The sequence below is a fragment of the Streptopelia decaocto genome (genome assembly GCF_964273445.1).
Source record: "Streptopelia decaocto genome assembly, chromosome: 1".
NCBI classification, from domain to species: domain Eukaryota; kingdom Metazoa; phylum Chordata; class Aves; order Columbiformes; family Columbidae; genus Streptopelia; species Streptopelia decaocto.
This window is the reverse complement of record NC_138663.1, coordinates 194,919,148-194,944,442: the sequence shown is the minus strand read 5'-3', so window position 1 is coordinate 194,944,442 and position 25,295 is coordinate 194,919,148. Positions and strand designations below refer to the sequence as shown.

The following is a 25,295-nucleotide window of genomic DNA, read 5'->3' as shown; positions in this document are numbered from 1 at the left end:
TTTTAGTGTTGGCCTGTGTTAAGGATAGGTGCATTATGGCAATGCTGTCAGTCATCTTGTCCTGGTTTTTATTCTTCCTGGCTCCATTTTGTTCTTATTCCCCCTTCATAATGGTATTGCAGGAACAGTTTCCAATGGTTTTCATGTCTCTTTTTTTCTCGTCTTCCCATGTTGTTTTCTCCTCCATTTCCAATCTTCTACTAGCAAATCTCTGCCAGCATCCTTTTCTATCTGAGACTGAGCACCTAAAATAAAGCAAATGCCTGGTAGGACCAAGCAGGAAGTGGCAGAGGGAAGGAGGGTGCCATAGCATCTCATGTTTCCCTTGCCACTGACATTTTTTTTCCTACTTGGTTGAGAAAGGGTGTCTTGTGCAATTACCGGATAAAGATGGTTCCTGGGCTGTGTCTGAAAGTGTGTTTCATCAGTCTTGCTTACCAACTCATATAACTATTGGCCTTCAAACCATTCCTTCCATCTTTACCTTTTGCAGATCTTCATCACCTTTTCCTTCGGCTTCATCATGGTAGAAGGGTGTTCATGTTACTGTATCCCTCCTTGCTGCAAATATCCCTGACACCAAACTCCACCTGCACTTTTTTTCTCCACTACCTTTAGAAGCAGTGCTTGATTTTGGTGCTGCTTGGAGTTAGCTTAAGCTACAGAAGAGTGAAGTGAGTCTAAATACAGTCACTTTTACAGTTGCTCACAATCCTTATTAGTGGAAACTAAAATTTGTTAAGATACTTGTGAATCTTCGAGCTGAAGAGTCAGCTGGTAGCTGCTGGTACAAAGTCCCATCTGACCAACAGACTCGGGAAGATGCCCCTGAAGTGTTGTGTGGTGTGGTTTTGTTTGTTTGTGGGTGTTTGTTTTAGCATATTACCATTTAAAACCTTTCCCCAAAGAAGGCTTTAAACCTGTTTCAAACAGAACATGGGGTGTGCAATATTTATTGCAGCAACTTAAGAAATCTTTCTGGATTCTATGGGCAAATAAATTTGTTCTTCCACTTCTCACCCCAGATATTGGTAAACTCAGAGCAATCAACCCTGCACATGTTCTTCTGGGCAGCAAGCACATAACTAGAACTTCCAGCAAGGTCATGTTCTTGGAGCTGTCCTGGTTTCCTTCCCCCTGAGATGGAGAACATCTCAGCAGTAAGTGGGAGATGGAATAGTAGGCCATGAAGTTTGCAAAAAACTTCAGTGGGTTTCTTAATTCTCTTGGCTGCAGATTAAGTGTGTTGCTCATGTATTGTGGTCTGTGATTCTCTGCAGATTGCAGGGCCTCAGGCAGTTTACAGCTGGTGTGCAACACTTGCTATAGGATGCTCAGTTTCACAAATGTGGTGCTTCACAACATCATCTAACTGGCTTACTGCATGGAGGTCATTATTCCTGAACCCTGTCTTAGGGAACAGTGTGTCTATAAAATTACAGAAGGACATGCAGAAACTCTTATGTACCCTGCTCTTGCATCTCATCTGGACCCATGGATTTATGGATGTCCAGACTACTTAATTGCTCCCTAACCCAGTCCTCATCAACTAAAGCAAACTCCTCCATTGACCTGGCTTCATCTGGGGTCTCAGGGGTACAGGGCTCCCCAGGACAGCCTCCGGCAGAGTAGACAGAGACAAAGAAGGCATTCAGTAATTCTGCCTTCTCTGTATCTTCTGTCACCAGGGCACCCACCCCATTCATCAGTGGGCCTACCTGGGGGTCCTGGTGGACAACAGGATGACCATGAGCCAGCACTGTGCCCTTGTGGCCAGGAAGGCCAATGGCATCCTGGGGTGTATTAGAAGGGGGGTGGTTAGTAGGTCGAGAGAGGTTCTCCTTCCCCTCTACTCTGCCCTAGTGAGACCACATCTGGAATATTGTGTCCAGTTCTGGGCCCCTCAGTTCAAGAAGGACAGGGAACTGCTGGAGAGGGTGCAGCGTAGGGCAACAAAGATGATTAAGGGAGTGGAGCATCTCCCTTATGAGGAAAGGCTGAGGGATCTGGGTCTCTTTAGTCTGGAGAAGAGGAGGCTAAGGGGGGACCTTATTAATGTCTATAAGTATATAAAAGGTGAGTGCCATGAGGATGGAGCCAGGCTCTTCTCGGTGGCAACCAATGATAGGACAAGGGGTAATGGGTTCAAACTGGAACACAAAAGGTTCCACTTAAATTTGAGAAGAAACTTCTCAGTGAGGCTGACAGAGCACTGGAACAGGCTGCCCAGGGCGGTTGCGGAGTCTCCTCTGGAGACATTCAAAACCCACCTGGACATGTTCCTGTGTGACCTCACCTAGGCGTTCCTGCTCTGGCGGGGGGATTGGACTAGATGATCTTCTGAGGTCCCTTCCAATCCCAAACATACTGTGTGACGTTTGTCTCAGAGAGTTCCATGGCAAAGTTGTCACTTGCATGCCGATGTAATCTGGATGCAGTGATGGGAAAACTGGGCAGCACATGGAACAGTTTTCTGTTAGATCAGTGTGAATTGTGTTTGACCTTCAGCAAGTTCCTGCATAAATTAATTGCTTTCTGCTTCTCTAGCCTGAAAGCTTTGTCTGGCCTTTGTGCTGACACATCTGGTGTCCTTGCTTTATTTTTTTTTGTCCGTTAACAAAATAAATATGAAAGTCCTTAGTTCTACATGCTTTCAGGCTGATGCTTGGTGTGATGTTGTATTGATCTGATGGCTGAATTAACTCTCTCTGGTGCAAGCAAATATAACAGATGTAGCAAAGGTAGGGGAAAGGATAGAGCAAGCATCTCAGGTGTTATGCTGTTGACCGTGCAGATCTGTATGTGACTCACTGATAGGATTTGATGTTTCTTCCTCATAAAGTACTGTGTGTTGGGTAGGGCTTTAAAACAAATCTAGACTTCAGTTAATTTTGGTGGCAAGTGAATACTTCATTTTTGCCTTTTACCTTGTACCCTCTTCTCATCTAGGAGATAAGGTGGAAAGCAAGAAGGGAAGACAAAAGAACATCAATTATTCACTTTTTGAAAAGTCATTTGGGGGTTTTTCCATGGAGCTCTGGCAGTAATTACACTCGGAACTAATCAAGCACCCTCTTTGGATTTTTTGCATCCGGTATTGTAGGATTTATTCTAAACTTGAAGGAATATTGCTGCAAAGTGTGATGTTTTATTCAGAACACACATCCTCACAGTACAAGCTGTTGTGCGGTGTGTCTGGAAACAGAGCAAGCAGGCCAGAAACATTGCACTGCAACCCATGTAGACGTATGTGAACCACCCAGATGATGCTGCTGTTCTCCTGGATGAATTCATCAGTGGTCAAGTGAAATTTCATGAGAAGTGGCTAAAAATGATGCTTTTTTATAAAGCATGAAGTGGTGAGGGGGAAGTTGCTGTGGGATGAAGGCTGTTTTCAAGCATGAGACTTCATTTTTAGCTGATATAAAATCTATTCAGGCCTCTTCTGGATAAAATACACTTTCCTCACTAAGTGAAGTAAGCTTGCTATGGATGGAATCATTAAAGTATCCAAGTGTTTTCTCTGTCTATAATTGCTGTTGAAGTTAACCATCAGATTACATTTGTGGAAGTTTACAGTACTCTGGAGTGTGGAGAGCTTCCTCTGCTTTTTAACTTATATTTAGAATTAGAAATAAAATGTACCCAGTGAAGTCTTCACTAGTGACCTGAAGTGACTTCATATAATTTTATCCTCGACATCTTTCAACATTTTAATAGAGCAGAGCTAATAGAAATTGGTAAAAGTAGATCATAGCCACCGTTCTGCACATAAAATATGCCTGCATGCATGTACATCTCCTCTGTGGAATTTTTGGGTTTTAGTTTGCTTTGAAAAGTCAGGTACAGAACCACAGCCTTTTTCTTTTAAAGGTCAGCGATCAACAATGGACTGTGGGAAAAATCTACTGAGGAATTGTAGTACGTAGGCTGGACTGGATGGTGTTAGAAGTAACTTGCTATGTGAGATTTGACGAATAATTTTTCATTAACCCAAAGCAGTCCTATGTGACTGGCTCCTAAGGTATTGTAAGACCCTCTTGCTGCTTCCTTGTGTCTGGCTTACATCTATGACACTGTTTCCCACTTTAAAGAAGGAGTAATGGACTGATGTGAAGCACTAAGTTAAGTCTGTGGAATTAGAGACTGGCAAAGCACTTTTCTGTGATTTGATAGAAGGGGGTTTTTGTGCTCTTCTACCCCTAAACCCTACTGTGATTTTAAGCTTCAGGACTTCAGGGCTTTTTATTTGTGTTGCTTAACTGTGTTATATGTGTTCCTGCTCACAGGCTTTTTAGAGGGATCTAAAATTCAGTGAATTTTGACTTCATGTCTAGCCTTTCCTTCACTTTCCTAGTGAAATACCGAAACATAAAATGCCAATGTGTGATGGAGATTAGGAGAAGAAAAAATCTTATTACCTGTGACAGTGTGACTGAAGTAAAGTCTTGCTTATTAGCTTCATCAATCAAGCGTGACATTTTGTTCCAAGACTTTCTTCTAAAGAGTGCTTGAAGTTGAATACAGCCTCATCTTGGGCACATGGAAATGAAAATACCTTTCTGTACTGAGACAGAAAAGTGAGCCCACACAAAACAGGCATCTGCTGGTGATCTTTGAGGTGGTCAAAGATCCTCTGTTATTACTACGTTTTAAAATACATTTTAAAGTGACTTTGGGGCGTGAATTCAAGTTGGAAGGTGCAAGTAGGTACATGTCTACTCTGTGTGACAGCCTGATAAACAATACTTGCTGAGAATTAGTATGGCTTGATCAAACTGGAGTCCTAGAGTCACTGGAATTTTATTTTTATTTGGGGGGTTTGTGTTTTATATTGATACAGGCAGGACTCTTGTAGAATTTTATTTTTTTAATTTAGGTCCCTTAAAATGTGGTCAAGTTGAGGAGTATAGACTTTTGGATGGGAGCGGTTGGGAGAGATGAGGTAGAGGGAGCAATCTTGTTCCATCCTCGAGCTAAGCTTGTTTCACTGGAAACACTGCAAATTATAGAGGATTTTAGTGAAAAGTTGGTAGTGCTTTAATTATTAAAATAGCTAGGACTTGGGCACCCTGTCTGTTTCATAGGGTACTTGGATATAACTCAGGATATCTGAGCAATCCCCATAAGACTGACTGTGGGGGAAGCAGACAATCCAAGGCTGGATGGGACCTCAGAGGGTCTCCACCAGCGTGGTCAGCTCTGAAGTCAGGCTGCTCAGAACTTCCTTCAGTTGGAGCTTGAAACCTCAGAGGATGGAGAGCGCACAACCTGTCTGAACAACTTGTGCCACTGCTCAACTGTCCTTCCTCAAGGGGAAAAATTTTCATCTTGTATCCAGGATGAACTTCTTCAGTTTCAGTTCATGCCTGTTGTTTTTCATCTTCCTGCCCTGCACCTGCCATGAAGAGCCCAATTTAAGTCTTCTCAGTGACCTCCCCACAGGCACTAGAGGTGCTGTTAGGTCCCCTCAAAGCTGTCTGTGCCCTGGGCTGGACAAACACATCTCCCTCAGCCTCTCCCCCAGCATCTCAGTGGCCTTTACTTAACTCTTCCCAGTTTATTGGTGTCTTTTGTGTATTGCTGGGGCCCAAAACTAGACAGTGTCTAAATGTGGTCCAAAGAGTGATGAGTAGAGGAAGGTAATCCCTTTCCTCAATCTGTCTCTGCACGTGTTCATGCGGCCCAGGGTGCTGTTGTCTGTCTTTGCATACTGCTGGCTTGTGGCCAGCTCGCTATCCACCAGGACCTCAAGGGGTATTTCATAACGTCTATCAGCTGTTCTTCTCTTTTCCAATTCTAGTTATCGTAGATTGATGTTCCGGATAGAGAAGAATTAACATATTCCTGTCAGTAAAATAAATGAAATATACAGTAGCAAAACGCTTCTGGTGACATAAGGCTCAAGACTGTTGTCCCTCACAAATAAATACGTGCAGGCTTTTGAGGTGAATGAGGGATAAGTGGCAACCCAGGATACTGCTGGAAAGAGAAGTTGCAACTGAAATCAACATTGTCATGCTAGTTGGTGCTATTCAGCTTGGGAGAACCTACTTTTAAAACTGTAACAAGAAGACCTAAAAATAAACTATTTTTTTCTTCTCTGCACTCAAGATGACTGATGCAATTACTGCCTTCCATTTCAAACACAGTCTTTTTACTTTGTGAGGAGGAAAGTTTGGATGAACTGTAATCTAATGATCCACATAAACAAAGTCCTATATTCAGCCTGCTCATCTTAATGACTCTGATTTGTGTCTTCAGCACAGCTATTCTTTCTTTATAATTAGAATACAAACCTTCTAAAATGTTTGCAATATGCCAGGTGAGTCATTAGCTTGCAAGATAAACATTGTGAAGAAAACTACCTTGGTTCTATATTTTACTCTCCAAACATGGTAACTTATATTAAATAACACGACTTTTTCCCTCAGCTGCGTCGGCAGCATTCTTGAAGACAAACGGAGCAAACCCTCAGTTTCAAATAAAGAGGTGACTTTTGAGGCTTGTTCATGACTTCTTGCAGCCTCTAGCAACAGTAACCTTTCAGATTGATGTATGCTTTGCTATACTACTTCAAAGATCATATAGTCACAAGAATTCAAATAGTTAATGTTTATTTAAGGAAAGCTTCATTTATATTTTGAGACAGATCTTGTAATAATTTTGCTGTTCTTTGTGACTGTAGTAATACTGCTTTTCTTCTAAGAAAAGTTGCAGCTAGTTTTAGGATTTGAATCTCCAGTCTCATTTAAGATAAACTGGATGAAAGAATTGGCAGTGAATGGGTACGTGGATGTGTTGTGGTAGAAAAGAGGAGGTTGGTTTGTGGAAATAGTGTGGTATGGGACAGAATATGATACTTCAGTTGGAAGAGACCTACAGTGATCATCTAGTCCAACTGCCTGACCACTTCAGAGCTGACCACAAGCTAAATGTCATTGTAAAAATGCCTCTTAAACAGACAGGCTTGAGGCGTTGTCCACCTCTCTAGGAAGCCTGTTCCCATGTTTGAACACTCTCTTGGTAAAGAAATGCTTCCTTCTGCCAAGGCTGAACGTCCCCCGATGCAGCTTTGAACTATTCCCACATGTTGTATCACTGGCCAGCAGGGAGAGGAGATCAGCACCTCCCTCTCTGCTGCTCCCCCCCACTCAGGAAGCTGCAGACAGCAGTGGGGTCACCCCTCGTTCCCTCAGATCCTGCAGACTGAGAAACTCGAGCACATGGGACATCCAGATTGTGTCCATCATGCTTAATCTAGAGCCTTGGAACATGAGTCGCTTCATGCCAAAGAGCAAACTTTAAACATTAGGCTAAGGGGTTTTTAGTTATGGATCTCTGCTGTTGGTGTCAGCTACTTCCAGGGAATTAATAACCAAGTCAAACCTACTTGTCTTTAGGCTTTCTCCAGCTTCATGACCTACCATTGGAAAAGGCTGAAAACTGCCTACAAAAGGAGAAGGGAAGTATCTTACAGGTTCCTCAGTGAGAAAATGTGTGTATAGCTTAGAGCTGGAACATTTTCTTAGTTGCAGAAAAACACAGCTGCAAGTTCAATGTGTGTGTGGAACCATGTAAAGCGCAAACTCAGGCTCTCGTAGTGGTGGGTGGGTTCTGTGGCCAGTGGGCTGCCCCCACTAGGCTGCTGTGGGCTCTGGGCATCCTGCTGCAAGTCTGACACTTTCTGACAAAGGAGATACTTCAAAAGTGCAGGAGGTTGAGTCTTCAGAAACTTGTATTTTGGTTTCCCCAAATCTGTAACTGCTGTCAACTTCTCAACTAAATTGTATAATTGTCATGCTCTTTTTTCAACGAGGTCACAAACTTTCATTACCCTGGTTATCTGTCACTTGTCTTTTTCTCATATGTGTCTTCCTGTCCCACGAGTGGACCTTGAAAGCCTTCCTCATCTGCAGACGTTCAACTTACTGAGGGAACTTTCCTTAAGAAAATAGGAGGCTGTAAGTGAAGTCCTTCTCCCTGACCAAAAATGTAGTTTTGTTTTGGTTTTTTCCTAAGCACATCTAATGACAATTGACTGAAAGTTTTGGGGCAAACTCTGAAGTGCTGTAAATGTTGTCCAAAGCTATAGCTGGTTTCTTGTTCACTGAGATGCTATAACAACTTCATTGGAAGTAAAACAGAGTACTAGTTTGTTTTGTATGGTATCTTGTTTCCTTTTTCACTTAAAAGAAATCTATTACATTTTGAGAGTAAAAGAGGTTTGCAGAAATTGGGTCTTGTGGCTCTACAGGTTTATGAATAGTTGAACTTACTTAGCTGTGAATTGTGGTTACAATATTTTTGAAGAGTTTAAGCACTGTTTTCTTCACAGAAAGTCTTTACTGAACTCCCCGAAGAAGGGGGATTATGTAGGTATATGGAAATGGGGAATGCTGCCCTTCAGTGCTACTTGTTTGAAGATGGCTACAAATTCTTGCCATCTGATTTGACTTTGCAGTCTAGCCTGGATGTCCATAGTTTAATGTTGTGTGTATGTATGTGCCCATGTAAGTTAATTGAGACAAGAACCACATAGCGTGGCATTAATGTCTGTCCCTGTACTTAGCAGGTGACAGCATTCACAAAGCCTGTCTGCCAGACGTTACACTTTTTACCTTATGAACAATGACAGCAACATAGACTCTCTGTACTTTTGTTTGTGCTGTACGTCTCGCCTCTAGGTCTTGAAAACCTTCTTGGCAGAGTCGGGTGGGATTTGATTGCTGTGTGCTCCATGGAGGAAGCTGCTTCCGAGGCCACAGCTTTTCGCGGGACCTGGTTGCTGGCTGGGCATGCACTGCAGGGGACAAGCTGCTGGAGATGCGGGGTGACCTATTCCTCTCCAAGCTGGAGAGCTTTGATGTCAGCTTTGTGGCATCAGGACTTCAGCTCTAAAGCTTCTTTCTGGTGACTTTCCCTCTGTCCCATTTTAATTAAAAGGGAGAGAGCAAGATTTATTTTTATAAATCCAAAGGTGGGCTTTTAAAAAGATCCAAAATCAGCACTTTTAACCACTTGTCATGCTTGTTGTGTCACTTAGTTGTGCTTTTTATTTGCAACCAATGGCCTTCCTTGGAATTTAGCTTTCTGGGTAGAAGGCAGGGGTTTATAAACAGTAATACTGACTTCTTAAAATGCAGTTTTTGAAACAATCTGATTTTTAATGAGCATTCAAAACAAATTTATTATTGGCTGTAGCTGGTAACTGTTCTGGAAGGGGGAGTATCTTGAAGCCCCTACCATGCCACACTCAGATGAGCCAATTCTGGAGTTCAGGCAAGTATAAGTTCTCTTCCCTTTAAAGCAGTGGTAAAAAAGCGGCATCGCTTTCAGCAAGGACCTCGATCAGAATCGAGAAGGAGCTGACCTCAGAGACTGAGGCCAACCCACACTTTTAGAGGGGGTTGATTTGACAGCTCCTGGCACTTCTGGTGTGTTCCTTACACTGCTGCCCTTATGGGTCAAATATTGTGGTGAAGATCCCTTTGTTCAACTTGACAGTAAAAAGCTGAGACGCAGCTGTGAGAATCTTTCACAAACTGTATCTTTTAAACAGCAAATTATTAGACTGGAGAAGGGGAGCAGGTTACGTCCCCTCCAGTTTTTCCCTGTATGCTGTGTGTTCCCTGTGCTTGCTGTCGTGGAAGACCTATCAAAAGCTGTAGCGGGAAGCGTTAGGAGCTGCCTGCTGTGTTCAGTAATGAACCCAAGTCTGATGTTAGCGTCTCTCTGCCCTTGCAAGCAGGTGTCACTGCAGCCAGCACCAATTACAGCTGTATTCAGGGGACAGCAACATGATTCAGCCAGTCAAAATCAATATAAATGAATGAAGCATTTACAGTTCAGGGATTATATATTTTTAGCAAGCTGTATGTGATGTAATCCAACAGGATAGCTGCATTTTTCTGAACTCAAATACTTGATCTGTTCCTGTCAGCGGGCAACAGCATAATAGAATAATGTAAAACTTGCAAATTACAAAATTGAAGGAATATGAGAATGCTGTAGAGTAAGATTTTTATCCAATCAGTGCTGTTAGGTCCTGGAAAAAAAAAAAGTGGATTTGAGGTTCTCTAGATTTATAACTCTGATAAAAAATGCCAGGCACTGAAGGCCTTCAGGTACTTTCCAGCATGCTGCATGCCGTGCTAATGAAAAATCAGCTTTTAAATGATTTCTCAACAGCACAGCTTTCATTCAGGCCTTCCTTTATGTGTAGTTTGTACTACCCTGTTTCCCTGAAAATAAGACAGGGTCTCATGTTTTTGCTCCTAAACTTATTACTTTTTTATGTGTGTAGCATTTAAATTGACTTTTTAAATGAACTGTAACTAGGGCTTATTTTTGGAGTAGGCCTTATATTTCGAGCATCCTCAGAAATCCTGAAGAATCATGCTAGGGCTTATTTTCAGGGTAGGTCTTAGTTTTGGGGAAACAAGGTAGTACAGAGCTTGAAAGTGTGGTCTTGTTCTGTTTAAATCTTGGATTAAGCTGTCCCAATAGTAGGCCTGTCTAACAGTACTCTGTTTTCTGGCAGCAAGTAAAGGTGTTTTGTTGCCTTTTTACAGGATATGAAGTACAGTAATCTGCGAGATGCGCATCTCTTAGTCCAATATTGCTTGTGCGTGAATACTCCGTTGTAGAAACCTGCAGTAAAGAGGTGGTGACTGGGCAAAGTCTGCAGTACATGGGCAGGGTTATGTTTATGATGTTTCTTCCCATTCCTCTCCTCTACTGGAACTAAATGATAATCATAATGAAAATTAACTGTAGGGCACAGATCTCAGAATGGATGGGCAACGTAGTCAACTGTATCTATTTTAAGACCTCCTATGTATCATTTAATAAAGTTGGTCATCAGGAAAATTCACTAGCTGACATCTTCTATAGTGAATTAAATCAGCAGCTGTTTGCTTACATGCTACTTTTACCCAGGGTCTCCAAGGGCTGTCGGGAACTTGGGGGAACAGACGGCTTTTAGCAGCAGAGCGAGCTGAGTGTCTCTTGAAACTGCCACTCGGAAGCTGCGGTGAACCAGGCCGGTGTTTGAAGAACACAAGTGTTCAAAACTGTCTAGATTTTTCTTCAAGCTTTCTCACTTAATTCTTAATTCTCTTATTCAAAGTTTTGACTTTTCTGAAGAGAGACATGGATAGTATAGTCTGGTCAAAGTGTGTACTCAGGCTGAAGAGAATGAACAAATCATGATTTTTCACTTTGGTTTGATTGACAGGAGATTTCTTAACGTCTTTCCCATATATGTCCATAGATGTTTGTTTAAAGAGCTATTTAGAAAACTGAATTACCACTTCTTTTTCTCTGTTAGTAAATACATCTCAATTCTATTTCTACAGTGCTGATATCACCTGCAAAGAAGCAGTCATCAGTAATCACTAGATTGCGGCTCCAGCAGCACAAGCCAAACCGTCACCATGAAACACTTTCTGAGGTAACTGTTCTGTGTTTTTTCAAAAGTTTCTAATTACTTCTATGCTGCATTGAGTTAAGAGTTTTAGCTGTTACCAGTAGTATGGAAGGTGTAAACTATTTTATACCAAATTGCTTTCTGTTGACCTGGATATCACCATTTAATTAAAGCTGTTATAATTTAAAATTTCTCTTCTAGTTTTTTATAGAAGCAAAGAATGTGGGAGCTGTCTTATGGGACTAGAGCAGTGGTGCACCAAATCAGTAGTGCCTGCTATGTCAGGGGAAAATAGGAGAAATAGCATGGAACAGTGCTTGAAAAATCTTTGGTTTGGGTTTTTTTTTCTTTCCCATTCTTGTCTGCTGTCTGGATTTTTGGAGTGCTACTTGTGAAAATGAAAAAGGGGAGATGGTTGGTGAAGATGTGCAAATGTTTTTGAAGCCAAGTGTGCTCAGTCTGGGGAGAAATGTCTAATACTTGCTCCTACCTATGACTTGCAGTTTTTTCTCTGTAAACCAGGGGTGGTATGGGAGACTTGCAGACACCAGCTGTAGGTGCTCAGAGTGCATGTTGTCTTTGTTCTGTAGTCAGTAAGAGAGTTGAGCACTCCTAGAAACCAATACAGATCAAGAGCTTAATTTGTGTATAAACTGAAGAAATCATATTCTGTCTGGATGGGAAAAACCTTTTCAAGAGGACTGAAACATATGCTTCTGTATAGAGCATCTGTCACTATATTTTTCTCTTTTTAGACTGTTTATAGCAAAGAATCTTATACACTATGGATATCAGCATCGTTACCTCTAGGCTGATCATCTGTAATGACTTTGCTGCCAAGCCAGCCTTGGCTTAAGTATTTCTGTGGAGTGTTTGGGTCAGTTTCCTCAGGTATCACGAACCAGCTGCAAAAGGACTCTGTGCTTACATAGGACATACATAGGTTAAAAGTATAAAGCAATTATTTATTTGCTAGCACCCACAAAAGACAGTTAAGATTTAATGATCCTTTAGGTTAAGCATTAGCGTGCTTACCAGTGAGAAGGGGAAGGACTGGTCCCTGCAGCTCTGTGGCACGGATCCTGGATTATCCCAGGTCATCCACCAGCTCCCTTGATACTGGTCCAGTGACCTGCTGGTTCACAACTAGCCTGGCTCATGTCCCAGTGGTGCTTTTGCCCTTTACAGTTTTATAATGTCCCATGTTGGAGCTTTCCTTCTTGGATCTTGCTAATGATTTCCATCTCAGCAGTCCTGCCTCTATAATTCTCACCTTTTCTTTCTTTCTTGGTACAGACTTGCTCAGCAGCCTGGCCCAAGGTCACAAATTGGTGGATCTGGGCCATGAATCCTGCATAAATGGGACTTTACCATCCTGTGGGTGGGAGCCTCCAGCTGGGGTCACAGAGGGCGTTACTGCTCACCCCCATAATGGCCTGGTGCATTTTGAAAATAATAACGTTTTTCTCCCTCCTGATGGGGAAGCTGAGCTGCTGCCAACTTCTAAACCACTAGCTCTTCCCTGACTACAGTAACCACTTTGCTTCTTCCTTTAAACTGCCTGTTCTGCCCTCCCTTGGCTCCCCTGGCCCTTTGTGTTTTTCTCATGTTGGCAAAAATGTGCTGTTTTCAGTATTTGGGTTCCTGAGGCTGTCTTGAAGAAACTACCTCCTCCTGCTTTTCGTGGTATTCCTAAAGTCAGTGAATTCTAAAAGATTTGAGATTTCTTGATGATGTTAGTTTCTTTTAAGTAGCCAAGGTAGATCTTTTGAAAAGCAATCACTTATCTAAACAGCACAGTCTAGGACTTTTTTCCCATATTCTAAATGCTTCACAGAAAGTTGAATTAAGGTGTGGAGAATGCAGAGCACCTCAAATAGGAAAACACTGTTGAAATAGGAAAGCTATTCTGTTTATTTACGAGCATCTGGATTTTCTTATTTTATATTAATCCTTTGACATGAACTGAATTGAATACTGTACTCTTCATATTTTGTAAATACAGAAGAAATACGGGGAGATTAAGAAATGAACTGGAGTCATGCTCCAAGAAAACCACTCTCTGGGGGTAGTGAATTCTGTTGTATGTGTTGTAGCTGCAGGAAGATCTACGTACAAGACAAGGATATTAAGCCTTCCAGGTTGGAAATCAGCTGGAAAATAAACAAGTTAATGTATATTGTGTCCCCTAGTGTTTGTCCTTTACCAAAAGCAGCAGCTGCCCGGGAGCTTGCTAAAAGCATCCTTAACTGTTTGTGAAGACCAAATGCAGGCTGACTGTGGTGTACTGATGGCGAGGGCTGCTGAGTGACAGTGTCTGCTTTCTTGCACAACATGGAGCAGACACTGGACTAGCCGATGCTGATGGCCTAGATTATCTCTGTTTAAAACCAATTAGTTAAGTCTACACAAACTGCAAGTCATCTTGTTGACTGCAACGTAGAAAATGCTGTAAAACAGATGGAGAGAGGAGCAGGGCTTTCATCTGTAAAGTGAAGATCCCCTCGGCTGTTATCTGGATACTGACAGTAGTTCACCTGCAGCAACTTCACGCAGCAGGTATTCATCTGGAGATCCAAGGAGGACGTTCAACAGTGGCTTTCAAATTCAGTTTAAGACAAGACTCTCACCTACAGCCTGATTTACCACTCAGCTCTGGAGGCATGCTGTAGACTCTGCTGCTGCTATCAAAGGGCATGCTGCACCAGGGCTCTCCAGTTACTACTGGAGTTTGTCTTCTAAACAAAACACTGCAGGTGTGAGTATGGATAATGAGGATTTAGTGCAATTTGCATGCTGCCTTTGCTGTGCCTACTACTCCTCTGTTGGACAATTCACATGGCTTTTTATATCAGCTTGACATCTCCTGTCTCTCTTTTGACATAGCCTATTTTGTATTTAATATCAGTGAACCGTCTTATTGTTCCCCAGACCTTTCCATTTAAGAGATCCTATTTAGTCTTCAACCATTCTGTAGTTAGCGAGGTTGAAAGACAGTGCTGGAAATCATCAAGTCCAATCCCATTCCTCAAACCAGGGTCAGCTATAGCAGGTTGCTCAGGCTTTGTCCAGCCACATTTTGTGCATCTCCAAGGATGGAGTCTCTCCATAGTCTCTCTCTGAACAACCTGTTCCAATTGTTTGATAACCCTTACAATTTAAAAATAGTAACAAAAATTTAAAACTGCACCTTTTTGCGTAAAATATAATTGCTATATTTCTGTCTGTGCTCGCTGTCTCTTGTCCTGTCAGCAGGCACCACTGAGAAGAGCCTGGCTCTGTCTTCTTTACTAACCCCCTCAGGTATTTATGCACATAGATAAGATCCTCCTGAGCTCCTAGCTCTTGGTCTGCCCTTCTATGGGAGATGCTCTCAGTCCCTCTCTCACCTCCATGGTCCTTTGGACTCAATCCAGTATGTCCATCTCTCTAGTGATGGGGAACCCAGCCCTGAATCACAGAATGTCAGGGATTGGAAGGGACCTCGAAAGATCATCCAGTCCAATCCCCCTGCCGGAGCAGGAACACCCAGATGAGGTTACACAGGAAGATGTCCAGACAGGTTTCGAATGTCTCCAGAGAAGGAGACTCCACAACCCCCCTGGGCAGCCTGTTCCAGTGTCTGTCACCCTCACTGAGAAGAAGTTTCTTCTCATATTTAAGTGGAACCTCTTGTGTTCCAGTTTGTACCCGTTGCCCCTTGTCCTATCATTGGTTGTCACTGAGAAGAGCCTGGCCCCATCCTCCTGACACTCAGCTTTTACGTATTTATAAACATTAATGAGGTCACCCCTCAGTCTCCTCTTCTCCAAGCTAAAGAGACCCAGCTCCCTCAGCCTTTCCTCGTAAGGGAGATGCTCCACTCCCTTAATCATCTTTGTGGCTCTGAACACAGCACTTCAGTTGTGTCCCACCAGGGCTGGGTACAGAGTATGATCAGTATGATCCACAAATATATGGAGCTTTAGGGGCCTCACATGAAAGGCAATGGGAAAGGTAAAACTTTGAACACTACCTGCTCTTTCACAATTGAAGCAATTGCTTCTTTTTATATAAGTAACACATCCTCTTAATCAAAGCAAGTAAAAAGTTGTTTGCTTCATGCCATTGACAACACTGACTAAATTACATTTTACGTGAAGGTGATACATTTGTTCCTACTGATATTTAGAACAATAAACAAGTATGTAATATCACTTTAAAAACTTCTGTTATAATGTTTTATTGCTTTTGATGTGTGTTTACTTGTGGGGTGGGTGGTTTAGTTTTTTTTGGGGGGATGGCTTTGTATGTGATTTTTCTCTTTAAGACATACTCTGAAAGGTAGTCTACCTGTTGTAAAATGGCTCAACTCTGAAGTTACCTGTCTTTGCTGACAGTCACCATCTCTGCTTTAACTGGAAAGTTAAATTGGCATAATAGTAACAAAGAAGTGTCTCATAGTACATTTCTAACACAAAGTTCAGCTATTGAATTAGATTAGGTTTAAAGATGCAGGAAGATACATGTTGTGGTGCCAGGTAGTAAGACTGCTTTTATTATAGTAAACTACAGCATTTGAACAACTGCAAAACTTCAAAATAGATCCTAAATTGAATCGGTTGCTTGTGTAGGCTCATTTCTCAGTCTGAATTACTTCCTCTGTTCCTGCCTTTCCCAGGACTGTATTACACAACAGAATAGCAAAGAATGGGGCTGTGCTTGCACAAGTGGCAGCTATTTTGACATCTATATCTTTATAAGAATATAATTTTTAGACTGGGGGATCCTTAATTAACAGACGTTCATGTCTTGCTTTTCATCTACCTGCTGTCAACAGCTGCTGCTTTCTAGTGGAAGGAGAAGCTTTTTAAACAGATGGTGTAGTACTTGGAATAACTCTAAATGCCTAAATTTAGGAGAGTGCTGTCAGCCAGTAAACTAAGGACTCTTACACTCATATCTCTAATCCAAGGTGATGTCTAACTGAAAATAACTGTTCTAGATTTCTTTTCTTTCTCAGCTTGCTCTGATATGAATTATTCCTAAAGTCTGAAATATTACTTATGAAATAATAAAACTGTTTCTCAGAGAAATATTTAATCTTTCTGTACTTTCTTTTCTTGTAAAGGGATTTTGAGGAGTCTGTCAGTGATACTTTCACTTTGACTGTAACTTATACACCTGAAATAATAGCAGCTTGGAGAACAAACTGTAGCAGACATCTAGGTTTTTTCAATGAATTCTAGAAACTTGACACCTTCTCTCAATCTACTGCAAAACAGTCTGTAAGCACTGTCTTACTGGGGTCACATCAGATAACATGAAAATCAAGTCAGCAAGAAGCAAGAGCAGGCAAAGTGTGGAAAGCTACCATTAAAAACTACTCTTATGTCTTCCTTAGTTGCCACGGTGATTTGCTTTAGTGTCTAAACAAAGAGATAAGGTGCATTTCAGATATGAAGTCTGCAAAGGCACAGAATAAAAAAAACAAAAACCAACAAACTCTTACATTTTAAAGGAGCTAACAACAGGGTTGCCTATGGCAGAAATGGTGATTGGTAGATTACTTCTTGGCTGACCTTGTATACACACTGTAACTTACACAAATAAAACAAAGATAGTCCAGTTAATTGGCTCCTAACAGGGTAATATCACTTGTTTACTCACCTATTTGGACAGCTTCTCATCTGTAACTAGTGTGTCCTTGACTTCTCAAGCCATAATTGGAATTCTGAGGAAGGACATGTTGATGCTTTCTCCTCTGAGCTGAGTACGTCCTTCAGGAAAACCAGTTGTGTAAGAATATTTCCTATCCATAGGACTTAAACACGACACACAGGAAAGAAAATGATGTGCAAGTAGCTTCAGTGACTTTTATTTCTGTCTTTTAAATGAGTGGATTTGGGATTTTTCTTTTTCTGTTTGTTTTTGGGGTTTGCTTCTTTCCCTCCAACTCCACATTCCCCTTCCCCCAATTTTAAAAATTTAAATTTTAAAAAATTTAAATTTTAAATTCAGTCACTAGCATGGGTGTCTAGTTGACATTTTCATTTTACCCAATATATTTGCTCTGTTTATTACTAGCTCTGAAAACACTAAGGTTCTGAAATTACCAGGGGGAGGGCATAAGCACCTTCCATTTTATTAGTTGCAAAAATATTGCACAGTAATTCATCTCAACTTCCTTCATGTCAGTGAAATACCACATCTTGCGTTATACATACGTTTTGCTATTTAGGCAAAGATACCTCACCCAAGTAAGAGCTTCATAGAAATATTACACAACGTTGAAAACCTTTTTTGAATCTTACTTCTGCCTGTATATGATGGAGAAGGCTGTCTAGAGCCAGTCACCTTAAATAACAAAACAGATTTCATGAAAATGTGATGTCATACTGTCATTGGAGAGGGAGGTAAATTCCAATAACCGTCACACTGACTCAACATCACTTGGGCTAGTTGAGGGCAAACCTTGAGACTCCAGTTTATATTTTGAGCCTGACGTCATGTGGTGAGGAGCAGCCTTTGGCCAGCCTGGGTCAGCTGTCCTGGCTTTGCTCCCTCCCAGCTTCTTGTGCACTCGGCAGAGCGTGGGAAACTGAAAAAAGCCCTTGACTACCCACAACCAAAACATCAGTGTATTATCAACATTCTTCTCATCCTAAATCCAAAACACAACTACTAGAAAGAAAATTAACTATCCCAGCTGAAACTAGGACAACTGGGTAGTATTCCATAAGTCTCTTCTAGATGTGCAAGGGAGCATTTACTCATTTCAGGATATTTTATTGTTCTGATTTTTTTTTTTTTTTTCCCTTGGAACCCTGGTAACAAGTACATTTTTCTGTAGTATTGATCTCAGATTGCAGAGGCACTTTCTGTGAGCCAGGTCAGGAGAACTATGCTGAGCTGCATTGGTATTGCTCAGGACCTAGCAGGTGGCTTCTGGTGTCCCAATGACTGGGAATGTGTAACCCTGAGTTCTCATGGGAGAACCCCAAATTACATGTGTTTCCAGTCATAGAGAGAGCTTGGCGAGGGAACTGCCTGTTGATTGGGCCTGTGTGCATCAGCACCGTATTATGCAGGTTGCTCTTTGTTTTACCTGAGTAAATGTTGCTATGAACTCTTGTTCTTTCTTCGCTTTGCATGTATAAACACAAATCTATAGGTCTGTACAGTTGCATATAATACAGGAGGAGAAGGAGCTTTTACTGGGATGGGGAAGAGTAGAGTGCAAGTCCCTGAGACATACCCTTATTTCTGTAATACTTCTGTTCTTAAAGCTCACCTCAGGATCTGAAGTATCACTGTACATGTCTACACAAACTGTTGGTGAAGCGCATTATTGTTTGTGCTGAAAACCTGCAGAGGCAAATGGGGACGGGGCGGGGGGGAATGCATAGAAGACACTGAGCGGAAAGGAGTTTTGGAACCGGACTGTAAAAGAAACCAGCAGTTAATGGCACTGCGCTCTAGTCAGACACATGGCTCATGCTACACTTCCACAAGGGGTCTTGTTCATTATATGCTATGTTTTGTTTTATAGCTGCCAGTGCCTCTGCTTTGCTTACACGAACTGAAGTGCATAGTGGCTAACATTAAACTTGTCCTATTTAATCACTAGTGCACTTTTATTACAGGACTTCTGCAAGCAAGAATTCCCTTTTATAAAGAACAACCCTTTGAAAACAATCTTGTGTTACATGTTATGGCATTCATGTTACAAATGGAAGATTTCAACTGTTGTAAGCTTGAGATGGATGAGTAGTAGAAAATTGAAGGTATCCACAAAGGCTAACTTTCTTCTATAAGCTACGTAGTCAAAACTAGCGTTTGTTTGCTTTATTAGTAGTAGCTGCTAAGTATATTTTAGTGAATCACAGATGTAGTGTTTGTGTGCTGTAGTGACATGTTTTTAGTAGATGCATTTTTATTATTTAAGCTTTGTGCAAACCACAGCCAAAGCAAAATTTGAGTAGGGAAGGTGATTGCAGCCATGCAAAGTCGCAGCTCTATCCCATTTAGAGTTTTTCCTTTGATTTGCAAATCTGTCGTTGAGCCTTAAGGCAGCAACACATAATTGAAATTCACTCAACACCTTCCCCCCACTCCGAAACTTATCCACATCACACTATACAGTAAGGTTTTGAGTAATGAAATGGGTTGTAATATTTCAGTCCTAGAGATGATTGAGTGTAGGCATGAACTTTCTTAAAGGATGTGTGGTTTTTATAGGAGGTATCTTGTTCACTGGAAGGAAATCTTAAGTGGGCCATTAACACAAAGTTAAAGTGAGTCTTTCCTCCTGGCTTTCATACAAATGAGCTTTCTGGAGAGTGAGTTCCTCTAATAGGGACCTAACATTTGAAAACAAAGCAGGCTAAAATAAAGTGACTCTGATTTCTACTACAAGTGTATGGTGAAAACTCAGAACTTTGTTTTACCACACTCTACCTTCCAGTTCAGCATTAATGTCTTGTGTTCACTTCTCTGGACCTTCATTCAGCCTGACTGCAGAGCTTAGGTGTGCTGAGGAGGCTGAGGGATGGCCATGGGTTTTGTTTGGGTCTGTGAAGGCTGATATCAAAGGTCTACTGGAAAACCAAATTGCCTAATGTTAGCCTGTGGTTTTTTTTCAGGCCACTATTAAAGGTTGACTTTATATGAGTCTGACTATTGGAATCTTAGAGTGGCTGCTTGGCTGATGATGGACTTGCCTCCTGGTAACTGCTCTTGTTCTAAATACTGAAGGCTAGAACCTGCTTCTCAGGGTAGTGTGTCCTGGCACATCTTGCAGGGTGGGGGTGGGGGGCTGGACCCAAATATTTCTGTGTCAGCAGCTGAAACTTTTATTGTCTAAAACTTGTTTCCAGCACGGGAGTGATTCCTCATTCTTTAGGTTTCACTTTATATCTGAAACAGAGGTTCCTGTTGCATAAAGACAAGGAGCTTGCCTGCATGCAGGCGTTTGGGAGTGTTAAGTGAATTAACTAAAAGTGTGAAGATAAAGTGGATGCTTTTAAAGCGTGTTAAATATTTGTGTGGATGCTCTCCATTTAGACATAAAATAGCTTTAGTTTCCTTAGCTTAATCTTCCTTCAAAGGGCATTAAGTTAAAGTGAACATAAAGCAGATTAAACTCCTGTGTGGACGTTGACATGAGTTAATTTATCTTCCCTTTCCTGAATGTTTTTCTAAACCATACCCTTCAGGATGTTTTTAGGAAGGATGGAGCTCTTCAAGCTTTTTTAAAGCTGTAACTGATTTGAGTATCTGCAATTCAGTATTTCAGAATAACCACCGAACTCCATTGAAAACGATAATAGAGCTTCCTAAAAAAATAACTTTCCTTTGAAAACATTGGCAGCATGTGGAGGAGATAATGGGCTAATGATGAATACGCATACACACAGGCTTAGAACATAGTGAACTCAATTACTTTTGACCATTTAGTGGCAAGCTAGCATATCGAAGCTGTGTTGTTGTTTTCCCATAATGTAGTCATAGAATATAATCACAGAGAGGTTGCGGTTGGAAGGGACCTCTGGAGGTCATCTAGTCCACCCTCCCTGCTCTTGCAGGGCCACCTAGAGCCAGTTGCCCAGGGCCGTGTCCAGATGACAACCTTCCCATTCTCAGGTCTCTGCAATTTGCCATTTCTGAGATGTGCTTCTGAACCCAAGGACCACAGGTGGATTCTTCCCTCCACCTCAAGTCCTGATGCACCCTGTGGGGGTTGACAGGTGGGTAATATGGCAGGGTCTAAGTCTTCACAGCCGTGGAAACTGGAAAGCTAGATTGTGTCCAAATAAGTTGTAGTCCATTAAATCCGTTTTTGAGGTGTGTTATGCAATTGTGGTAGCGCTGTGTGGGCTGTGGTAGCAGCTGCAATGCTAACAAACTTTAAAATAGAGTATTTCTCATGTACAAAGCCTTTTTCAGGCTTTCACATGATCACAGGATAGTTCAGGCTGGAGGGGTCTCAGCAGGTCTCTGGTGCAACCTCCTGCTCACAGCAGGTCAGCTCTGAGGCCAGACTGGGCTGCTCAGGGCTTAAAAAACTGAGGCAGGAGACTGCACAGCCTCTCTGGGCAACCTGTGCCGCTACCTGACTGCCCTCACAGAGAATAAGCTTCTCCTTATACCTAGGCTGAGCCTGTGTTTCAGCTTATGGCCTTGTTTCATCTTATGGCCTTGTCTTCCTGACATGCACCACTGTGAAGAACCCAGCTCTGTGTCCTCCACGATCTTCACACAGGCACTGGGGATGCTTTTAGGTACCCCTGAAGTTGTCTCTTCTTCAGGCTGAACAAGCCCAGCTCCCCAGCCTCTCCTCGCAGGGTCTGTGCTCCAGCCCTGCCATCCCAGGGGCTTCCACTGAAATCCATCCAGTTTGTCAAAGTCTGTCTTGTGTTGCTGGGGCTCGAAACTGGATGCAGTATTTAAAGAAGGACTTTCTTGGCTTACTGTCAGTTCTGTACTTTGAGAAATTGTGCAGCATCAGCACTGTATAACGGCTGATCTTGGGAAAAACTTTCAAACCTCAGGACAGGTTCTTAAACATCTTTTCTCCTTAAGAGAGTGAAACGTTGATTTCCTTAATTGCCACTCTTCACTCTTGGGGACCTGACATGAGTGCTGATTCATGTTTGTCAGGATAACCAGCCACGCTGCTTGGAGCAGCTGGATGCAGCAGCAAAGTTCAGCCAGACTGTGGTGACTCCCTGAATCCTCAGCAACCATAGCAGGGTGAGCTGTGCTCCTTTATCCTGTAGTCCTGCTTCCCCAAGGCATTAGTAGGAACTATATGACCTTTTATTTTAAGGGGACAAAGAGTTTTCTCTTCTCTGCTCTTCAGAGGACTCCACAGTTGACTTATTCTGTGCTTCCAGTTCTGGTGCTTCATGTGTGGTTCTTTTGTTGGCTAAGACCAAAAAGCATGATTTGACACCAGGACAAACGTTAGAGGTTTGAATGCTGCTTTTACTTTAAAGATGCCCTTAGGCAATGGGAATTTGGGGTGAGGAAGTACCTTCTGTTTGGGTGGTGACCTTGTTAAAACAAACTCTGCTCAAGACTCTTATTTTCAGGCTTCTTCTTTTACCAGGATGTTTGTCCAGGTGTGCCTGTACTTCTACTGCAAGTGCTTGTGGCGCTGCCTGAAATTTGTGGTCAGAAAACTAACAGGTCGATGTGAATTGCAAAGGATCTGTTACAATACCAAACCTGGAGCTGCCAGAACTATGAAAATAGGTAACTGTGAAATACTTAGTTCTGCATGCCTTTATGCCTTTCTGCATGTGCTAAAATTAGTATGACTTGATTCTTATAAATAAATGTTTAAACTGATCCAATATAAACTTAGCTTGTCTGACTTCATGCTTTCAAATACTGTTCTTTTACAGAGGCATCACTGAAAGGTTCAAAAAGTAAGGTGAGTGGAAGAGGTCATCATTCACTTTTTGTATTGTGTCTTATGCAGTTGGTTTGTTCATTGTGCAGTTTGCTCACCCCAAAGAATCACTGTAAGGTTTGATATGATTTTACATCAAAACCATCTTCTACTGAAAAGCATCTTGTGTTCACAATAGCAGGTGGTCTTGCGAAGTCAGGGAGAGAAACTGCAGGGATAGGCACACTGTGGCACTGATGGAATCAAGGGATCAACAGGCCATGGTGGAGATGAAAAGGGTGATGTGTTGTAATTTGGGGTTTCTTGGCTTGATTCCTCATTGTGTCTTAGCATTTCTGTAATCTGCAGTCGGTCACACAGTTCACACCTCAGGTTTTTTATTTGGAAAGCAGGGATAAAAGAGGCTGAAGGCAGCAGTACCTAGACAGCCAAGAAAACTTTGTTTGCTGCTTTCCTTTTAAACACATTAATGGAGAAGAGCCTCTGTCACTTCATCCTTTCATTGTAGCACTGGTTGTGCTAACCCAAATTCTTCTCACAAAGCATTTGTGTATATGTTAAACAGCATCATTCAGCTGTTCATTTCTCTTTGGCATGAGAATCAGTGATGTTAAAAAGCTTACTCCAGCATTAGCAAAAAAAAATGTCACATAGCTCTTAGTTCAGCATAGTGCTTCCAAATGTACTTCTAGCACAGACAGAAAGGCAGAATCTTATTTAAAAGCTGTAATTTAAGCAGTTGCGTAGTTTGGAGACAATGCCCCAGAAAGTTCAACCTCTTAATTTTTTTGAAGGCATGTTGGTTTTTGAATACTGAGCTTCCAGGGGCATCTCTACGAAGTGCAATGTTGTGCAAGAGAAAGGAAAATCATTTTGCTGTGTTATGGCAATGTGTTGGGAGAGGGGATGTCAAATGAAGGCTAGCAATTCCAGTGTAATTAGGTGGATGGTCTGGAGCTGCATCTTGATGGAAAACCTCAGTGCAGCTCATCTTCACTGGCAACCACCACAGAGATGCCATAGACTGACTACAAAGGCAGGGCAAAGCAACTCCAGTTCTTATAGGATTTGTTTATGGAAACTAGTCAGTCAGGCTGAATATACTGGCAAGGTGTGTGTGTGTGTGTGTGCATATAGATAGATAGATAGATAGATAGATAGATAGATAGATAGTTGGGTCTTCTGGTCTCTTAATCTGGAAGCTTTTGGGTATCAAACTTACCATTGCTAACTTCTATTGAATAATAATTTCCATAAGCACTAATACGTATTTAAAAACCTCTTTTTAGAGGCTGCAAACTTCAGTAAGCGTTCACCCTGATGCTATTGAAAAAACTATAGATGACATCATGGAGCTGAAAAGGATTAATCCAGATGTGAATCCACAGTAAGTTCATGGTTTCCTTACGAAACAAATAGGAATTATTGATTTGCTCAGTGCCCAGGTCCATGGAGAACTGATTCTCCATAGCTATTGTGGCAGACAATTTGAAGATGAATGCTGTCTCTCAACATAAAACTCTAACTTAAGCTGTGCTGTCAAAAAGCTGATGGAAAAATGAATGATCTTTTATGGTGACTACGATAGGCAAGTCCTGAGTCTCTTTATCTAGCTGCTTCCTGAATCACGATGTCTTACTATATCATTGATGCATTGATTTATGGGGGCCACTTCCGCAGGGATAAAATGCCACCAAGGCAAGTGGTCCTGGCAGTGACAGTGACAGATTCTTAACAAGGCCGTATGTGGACATTTGAGTGGGGAAAAAATCCTGTTGTAACACATATAAACAGTATACTGGTTTACATTTTAAAACTGCCTTTAATTATCCAAACACAAGTTTTAACAATACAGCATAGCTGATGTTCTTTTAATGCTACAAGTTCTTAGTCGTAAGAAGAGATTGACAATGAACATTTACACTTAGAAGCATGTATTTCAAGAGCACACTGGGTGTCTCTCTCAGAGACAACTGTTGTGGACATGACCACTGCCCACCTGGACTGAAAAAATCGTGACCCAGTCATTAAAGAAGAAAGAAAATAAGAGAGACAAAACAGAGAGAACGCCTCAGTCTCATAGATGAGAAGCCTGTAAATGTTGTCTGGTCCCACTCCCAGAGCTTTTCCAGGGGTGTCTCTGCACGGGACCTTGCCCACATGGCCTCCAAGGGAGGGGGATGAAAGTGCAGCTGCTTCAGGTGGATGTGAGGCCTCGCTGAGACACTGCTGGTCTGAGGAAGGTGTTGCAGCTCTGGTACTCTTGTACTGCACAGAATGCTGATTGCTGGAATTCAGGGAAGGAAAAAAAAGCAAAATTAGTGAAGGTGATATTATATATGAGGAGAAACTGCAGGATGTAAACGTGCACAGCTCAGAGCCTGGCCTGTGGACGTCAGCAACTGCAGTGGTAGCAGTCAGGGTTGTTCAAGTACTCACTTCTTGGAGTTGGACCCTTGAGTAGCT

At 41.9% G+C, this 25,295-nt stretch overlaps 1 protein-coding gene across 2 annotated transcripts in view; it reads left to right on the top strand.

Annotated features, from left to right (window-relative positions):
- Positions 1 to 11,414: 11,414 nt before the first annotated feature.
- Positions 11,415 to 25,295, top strand: part of ELMOD1 (ELMO domain containing 1) — a gene marked incomplete at its 3' end in the record, with an annotated part of 29,093 nt that continues 15,212 nt past the window's right edge. For both annotated transcript variants that reach the window (XM_082061515.1, XM_082061516.1), the window contains exons 1-4: positions 11,415 to 11,455; positions 22,524 to 22,669; positions 22,822 to 22,850; positions 24,119 to 24,216. In XM_082061515.1, the coding sequence (XP_081917641.1) occupies positions 11,439 to 11,455; positions 22,524 to 22,669; positions 22,822 to 22,850; positions 24,119 to 24,216 (290 nt within the window). In that variant the 5' untranslated portion in view covers positions 11,415 to 11,438. The remainder of the gene's footprint in view (positions 11,456 to 22,523; positions 22,670 to 22,821; positions 22,851 to 24,118; positions 24,217 to 25,295) is intronic.